Raw genomic sequence first — 7,580 nt, 5'->3', positions numbered from 1 at the left:
AAGTTTGCAGAGGAAGAAGGAAGAGTGTAGGTGAGTTTTGACTTTTAATAAATGGTCAATGATGAGACAAAAGGTAGCTGATCATTGGTCATTGAACAGTGTTCATGGTTTTGACACGCGTCTCGATTGTGAATTTTAGTTTTAGGTCCCACTAAATATCTTCTTATATTTTATTTTATTTTTTTCGTTTTGCATACTTTTCGAGGGCTTTGCCATCTGACTACTTTTCTATGAACAACACCGTTCTTGTTGTTTGATTGATTACTTACATACGATATTCATGACTATATTGCCACATAACCTACGAAAAGTGATAAGAAATACCTACTACTTCGAATTTCATACGACAATGGACGTGCTCTTGCGATCAAAAGGAAAATAATGTTAAATGTATATATTATTTTTTGATTTTATAAGAGTTATGTTTTAGGAAAAGTGATTGTGTCATGTTACTGAGATTCGTTCTGTGTGCCTTAGTTTTTTTTTTTTTTTCTTCAAAAAATGCGGGTCCCACAAATATTGTGTGTGTAGAAAGTTTTACCATATCATGTTAAAAGACAAACGAAAATCCCATTATTTTATAGGGTTCCATTTTTCTTGTGGTGTTGAAAAAAATGACTTCATGCAAAAAAAGAAAAAAAATTTATATATTACTAATAGTATATGATAAAATTATTTTTCTTTTCTGCCACGTCAGCCTACAATATTTTATGAACGACAAAAACAAAACAGTTTTAGTACGTAGTTATTTTTTTATTTTTTTATGAAATAACTTTTTTTCCAGACAACATAGTAAAAGGATTTCCGTATTTTATATTTGCATCATTTTTATTATTTAGCTACACTTTCACTTTATTTTTGTCACATATTTTAAGTGTAAGCATATGTCTACATAGTTTATCTGCAACTAAGCTTTATCCAATGTTAAAACTTTGAAGGACCAATTATAAACAACAAATACCAAATAATCACATTTTCATGCACCAATAGAAATAAAGTAGTATAGTTCAACTTGTTCATGGCCTGAATTGGGATCAGAAAATTTGACAATTGTTGAACCAAACCCAGTATCCCACACAACGTCCTCAGAAATTGGTTCTGAGCCACAAATGTCTTAGTTCTTAAATATGTAAAGAATCATTTTTGTTTTATTTTGATAAGTACTAAAGAATCATTTTAACCCAAAATTTAAAGTGTTGGGTGACGACTTTTTAATGATTTTATATTATTATTTAACACAGCTCCTCATGTAAGAACCATTTGAATTTGAAAGGTGGATATTACATAAATTCAATTTTTTTTATTTTTTTATGCTTATTTAATTCCACAAGTGAGGAGCGGTGAAGATCGAAGTCATGATTTTATAATCACTGAAGCAAGAACCACCTCAAGCCATTCTGAACCACAAATATATTTATCCTCTCGAAATGATCCCAGAACCAAAGAATACGGGAGGAGGCCGCACGACATCACGGAACTCGGCTGTCACCCCAGACTCCCATGACGCTCCCCTCCTCAGTCCGGCTGGGAGAGCTGCGGGGCAGGGGTGCCCCGAGGAAGAGTAATTACGGCATGCGTTCCGCCCCCAATAGCCGAGACTGGAGGGTCGGGAATTCCATCAATATCCGTATTCTCTTCGTCGTCGGTAAGATCCAGGATGGAGACCCCAGAATTCAAAGCCAGGGTGGAAGCGGCTGCAACTGGGCTAACCGTCCTTGGCCTCTTAGCCGGGGGTGCAAGCGGAGCAGGCGTTTGCCCTGTTATCGAAAAAATGTATTCCGGACCGGCCCCCTCATCTTCGTCAAAATTCATGTCGGAACCTGCAAACAAAACAAGTTATAACAGTAACAGGAAAGTGACACAGTTAGCAGGATTTTAAATAGCACAAAGCATACTGATGGGCTCTGGGGCGGACTCTGAGGTGGAATGAGATCTGACTACTAGAGAAGCCGCGCTCAGATGACCCTTGGAACCCACATGGGCCAGCAAGGTCTGGGCACTAGCTTTATCCTCTTGTGACAATCTCAGCTTGAAGTCGGCTGGCTTGCGCTGGTGATGATCCTGAGTCCAGTACAAGGGAAACTTCGGCTCCCCATCATCACCAATAAACCATGGCCTCTTCCCTACCTCGGCCACCACTTTAAAGAAGTAGGCTTTGAAGCCTTTAAAAGAATCTATATACACAGAAAACAGCCTTCGCGAGGGTTTGCTAACACGGCCTCGAATACTGCTCCACCCCTTAAGTTCAGGAGGTTCCGACCCGGTACGCGAAGTATAAACAGTAAAGAAATGCAAAAACAAGGAAACAGTACACGGAAGGGACAACGAGTTGCACAGCTGCTCAAAAGCAACAACATAAGCCCAGCCATTGGGATGAATTTGGGTGGGTGCGAGCAGCCGGTGGTTCAGGAGCTGTATCTTGAATGGAGAAAAGGGAAACCGAATCCCAATCTTCGTCACCAGATCCCGGTAGAAGAAAAAAGAATGTGGCTCCTCAGGGTTCCGGCCTGAGCAAACAGGTTCGTCATCAGCAGGAACGAACGTGTTGAAATCAACCGGGTTGCCAATGGGAAGCCCGAACACTTCTTCGGTTGTCATCTCGGAGGCAACACCTCTTCCGTAACCCAGGGATATTGGGTACGAAGATTATCGGTTACTGGAGCAGAACCCTTCTCGGCCATACTCACCCCGGCCTCTGGACCTTGGCTAGAAGAAGCGATATTCGCATTTGATTCTGTAGAATGGGACTCCATAAATACCTAGAACAGTAAAATGGAGGATTAAAAAGCAAGAATAGCACGTAGCAAAGGGGATACGTACCCGAATTAAACAAACTACTTTCAGAGGAACTAGAATCATCAGATGCAAAAATAAAAGCAAGGGTTGGTGAACTTGGAGTGTGTGAGCAGCTACCCAAAACTAGGTTGGCCATGAAGTCATTCCTCCTCTCCACAAATTGAGCACTAAGGTATACGCAGTTGAAGCAAGGTTCAGGGTTGGTAATATTAGGACGAGAGGGGACTCTCGCACTCTGGTTCGGAAAGGGAACAGGTGTAATAACGTGAATCGGGCAGAACCTAAGGAAAAAGGGGGAGTTGCCCTGGACGGGTTGCCTAAGCTACGGGGACCAACGTTTCGACCCCGGGCTGAAGGACCAGAGGAAACCCTTCTACCTCGAAGACCCCCCCTACGACCACGGACTGAAGAGCGAGATGAAGAGGCTCCCCTATGGCCACCACCTCGATAGCCGCCTAGCAAAGCAGCCTGCGTTTCTTCCTCGATTCGAGGCCTGCCATACAACTAGTACCTCGAACCAGGAGGCAGGCTCTGAATGAACCTTTCCTCTTCTTCCGCAAGTCGTCCTTCCTCTTCGGCATCAATTTCATCACCACGACCGAAGATGCGGGGGCAAGAGGATCTTCCTCAAATGGTATAATTTCTCTCACCCATATCAGAAACTATTCAAAGCAGGGTGTGCAGGAAGTGAACAAACAGCAGATAAGCTTATATAGACAATGCAAGACTAGTGCAAAAGGCATAAGCAAGCAAAACAAATGATGCGTCGCACATACAGAAAGACAAATGCAAAGGGACAAGCAGGTAAGTGGGTCTGGAATAAAGAAAAGCATTGCAAAACCAAAAGCCATGGGCAAACTGAGAAGTTAATGGAGAATACATCAGAAAGGGAAGGCATGCTGTAGGAAAATACCTGTGGAGAGAGGTGTTGAAGAAGCCGGAGATTGACAAACGCAGGAGATGGTGAATGTTGAAGGAAAATGTTGGGTGTTGTCGAGCGATTCGAGATAGTAACGAAGGCAAATGAACGATTGGTGAGACAAATGGTCTGAAGGGAAAATTGAGGGTGATAATATGGGGACAGGAATTGAAAGGTTAAGCTCGCGAAAGCCAAAGGGCAGGGGCGTTGCGGTAATTGCAGGGTAGACAAGACAGTTGAGAGACGTTTTTGCAGAGGCATTAAATGCTAAGGCGGCAAGAAACGCACGAAGCCACACGTTGAGCCTATTGGAAAGGAGTACATGGAAAGGTAATCATTAGAGGGAATGGAAACCGTTTCTCACTTCAAAGCAATCATCAGAAAGCAGTTAAATACAATCATTCTCTGCGTTGCCGACATGAGTAACCGAGTTTCTAGTCTCAGAGGGTCGTATGCCTTAAAATCCGGCAAATTAACCCGGATGACAACTTCCGTAGAACACCCTGGATGAAAGTATGCTTGTAAGACCGGGGAAGACTTTCCCTTTTGAAGCCAAGTGGAAAAGCCGAAATAGCAAAACGGTCAGGTGACCAACATCTGAGTCAAAGCACAACAATCGACTTGACTTGGACATCCCGGCAAATTGAAGGCTCAGTCTACCGGGCTGGGGGGCAACTGTTATGGACCAGGAAAAGACCCACGATGACAAGTCCAACCTACACAAGCCCAAAGGTAAGCTCTATAAATAAGGGCTAAAGACCACAGGTATGACTGATCTCTCTAACCTTATTTCATTCAAACACCACAGTGCACACACACACCCTTTCTGGCTAAGGCCATCATATAGTGTGTAGTGATTCGCTGTCCCCAAGATACCTAATTCATAGGTATCTAGAGAGAAAGCTACAGATCCAATATCAAACACCCGACCTACGGTCGGACACGTCTGCACAAGGCAGAACAATTTGAATTCTTAAATCCATCAAAATCCCTCTGATGTACTGAATTGTACATCTCTAACTAAAAAACTATGAAAATTAACATAAAAAAAGAAGTAATAACAAATAAAACTATGAACTGATCACACTGTCAATCAGTGACCACATTTTCAAAATTCTGTGTTTGCGGGGTCAGAATTTAATTTCCTAATCCAAAAGACGGGTGTTTTCAAAAGCACAAACTCCTACTCAGCTATCCACTCTACTTGGGAAGTTGTCAAGAAGCGGTAAATCGTCAAGCCAATCAGCATAAATTCTATTGATCTTCTTTGGTCCTTTCCACTTCAGCAAACTCTTGTTACCCTGCTCCTCTTCACTTGCCGGAGGTAGACTTGTTGTGTAGTTAGGAGGTGCATCATTGGTAGAAACTGATGTAGCTTTTGGTAAAGTTGGAAGGGTAGCTTTAGTTGAAATTGAAACGGCACCTGCAGTTTCTGCTTCAATGCGTCCACCAGGAACTTGTAACTCTGGTTGCAAGACAACAAATGCTTAGGAGTCAGGAGAAGAGAGATGGCAACCAAACAATTTTACTTGTGAAAATAACCGTACTTGTCTATATTATATTTTTTGTTCAAAACAAGTTATCATACGCTAATGAAAGTACATTCCAATTATTTGATGAGCCGGGTATCAAATTTCTAAGACAAACATTAGCAGATATCAAAGGGGGGAGGGGGAACTAAGATAAGATGAACTTGATATAATCAGCAATAATATTTAGAATCATGTGCAAAGGTGATGTCTCAATCATATGATATATTTAAAAGACAAAAGCTATCATGTAGGCCATGGTTATATCGTACAGTCACTTGGGTGTGTGAAATTGGAAATGCAGAATTTCATTCATACATAATGTATGCCTTAGACAAAGCAATCACTAATCATACAAGTGGTCTACTACTTCTAAAGTAAAGTAGATTCTGTTGCACAAAAAAAAAATACCAAATGCTCATCTAGAACATACTTCGCCTAGAAACAAGGGTGAGATCAGGATCCATATAATGTGATAAACTACCTTAGGAAGAATGATTTTGGAAGGGCAAGGCAAAGGGACAACGAGTAGGATGGGAAAGTTTATGTCAAATCATTCATTGCTCAAGATATCATGCACAACAACCATAATGACACACATTCCAGTACATAATGTGTATGTTGTTTGGGCACATGGTGATCTATGATCTCTTTACAGATCACTAACAAGTACAACATCACAGAAAATGATCAACTACACATCATCTAGATAAATCATAAATAAGAATTCATATGATTGAAGAGAACAGAACAAAACAAAACAGCAGAATTCTGGCAGAAACAAAACCAATAATTAAAAGGGGAGGGGGGAAATCAACATACAGAATTGTTCTTAGTACCTGCATGCCCATGAGCATAGTGACAGTCCTCCCCAAAGGGGCAGTAGCCTGTTCTCTCCCACTTGATACATAGTTTGGTCTTCCAATAAGTAGACTTTACGATTCCCCTGGAAACATTTAAGCCTGTGTTCACAGATCTATTACTTTCTATATTACTAAAGCCATTCACGTAGGACTTTGGGGATCCATTATCAGTTCCTATGCTTATTGCTGAGCTCTCCCTGAACTTGGTGGGGTCTTCATGAAGAAAACTACAGTTATCACCATAGGGACATTCCTCCCCATTGTAATACTTCTTGCACAGCTTCATCTTATGAATAAATTTCTGGTCAGCATCCCAATTCCCCGATGATGACCGTTCTTCATTGCGTGAGCCAATAAGCTCCTGCCAATTTGGCGGTGGCTGCCTAATGTCTTCAAACCCATGTGCAAAGTTGCAATTTTCACCGTTCCTACAATCACCAAATTTGAACTTTGCACAGATGCGGGTCTTGAAGAAAATGTGGCTCGTTCTTTTGTTGGCTGAGGGGTTCTGGGGGGGCTGAATCATCCTGGGAGGGCATGCCAACGCATTGGAGTGGTTGCTATCAGAAATCCTGGCCCTCTTGAATGAAGGGGGTTGATCGAATGATGAATGTGGGTCGAATGGTTCGTTGTTCATCGGGAATTGAAGACTCACGTCAATAGCATCGTTGTTTGCGGCAAATGTCGGCGGTGACATCACCATAAAAGGTGGGAGATGATCAGAGAAACTCATAGCGAAATTCTCAGAGCACACAGAATTTGATCAAATTCTATCAATTTTAGATTCTTTTTGAATTGATTCTAGGTGATCAATCAAATCAAAATTCACCGAACTTTTAGAATCAATTATTATTGATTGGAATGGAATTTGTAATCAAATAATCAATGCTGAACACACCCAAGGAAAAAAAAAAATTCTGGCCTTAATGCCAATTTCTGAGAGGGAGAAGAAAGAAAGAGCAAATCAAGAAATTTGGGAGACCCAGATGAGAATCTTGTGAGAGAGACAAGATGGGTGATCGAAGTTTCAATCTTTTCATGGAATGATCAACAATATTTATAGAGAAAAAGAGAAAGGAAAAGAAAAGGAATGTAGGGGAGGCATATGGAGGTTTAAGCCAAATTGTTAGCATAAGAAAGTCAAAACCCTAGCCGCCTATTACAGAACCGTGATTGACTGATGAGCACCAAAAATTAAAAGAAAAAAGAAAAAAACAGTAATATTAATTAATAGAGGTAAAAATAAAATAAAAAATAAAAAAAGGAAGGAAAAAACAATTCAAACACTGGCTTCCGTAACTGATTTTGTTGATGATATCTGTGATCACGGATTGTTAAGTATTCGAATAATGCAATCACATCCTAACAAATTCTTAGGTAACCATTAATAAATCCTTATTTGAAGATGTGACTTCCTTTTTGTCATGATGGACTCCAAAGATTTTAAATACGCACTAGAATAATGTTTAGATT

The 7,580-nt window shown here is 40.8% G+C and overlaps 1 protein-coding gene across 1 annotated transcript; it reads right to left on the bottom strand.

The window, feature by feature from the left end:
* Window positions 1-4,902: 4,902 nt before the first annotated feature.
* Window positions 4,903-6,840, bottom strand: LOC133291067 (zinc finger CCCH domain-containing protein 39). Its single transcript, XM_061489249.1, has 2 exons — window positions 6,084-6,840; window positions 4,903-5,180 (listed from the first exon to the last, which is right to left on the bottom strand). Exons 1-2 carry the CDS (start codon window positions 6,838-6,840, stop codon window positions 4,903-4,905), a joined length of 1,035 nt encoding a protein of 344 aa, XP_061345233.1.
* Between the last annotated feature and the right edge of the window lie 740 nt (window positions 6,841-7,580).

Source organism: Gastrolobium bilobum, unplaced genomic scaffold (genome assembly GCF_033153095.1).
Source record: "Gastrolobium bilobum isolate Gb01-03AN ecotype WA unplaced genomic scaffold, APGP_CSIRO_Gbil_v1 utg829, whole genome shotgun sequence".
NCBI lineage: Eukaryota > Viridiplantae > Streptophyta > Magnoliopsida > Fabales > Fabaceae > Gastrolobium > Gastrolobium bilobum.
Note: the sequence above shows the minus strand (reverse complement) of the source record. Positions and strands in the feature narration are given on the sequence as shown.

Coding starts and splice junctions, on each gene's coding strand:
- LOC133291067 (XM_061489249.1), bottom strand. CDS start 6,840: ATGAGTTTCTCTGATCATCTCCCACCTTTTATGGTGATGTCACCGCCG. Junction 5,181..6,083: donor CTATGCTCATGGGCATGCAG/GTACTAAGAACA, acceptor TCTTGCAACCAG/AGTTACAAGTTCCTGGTGGA.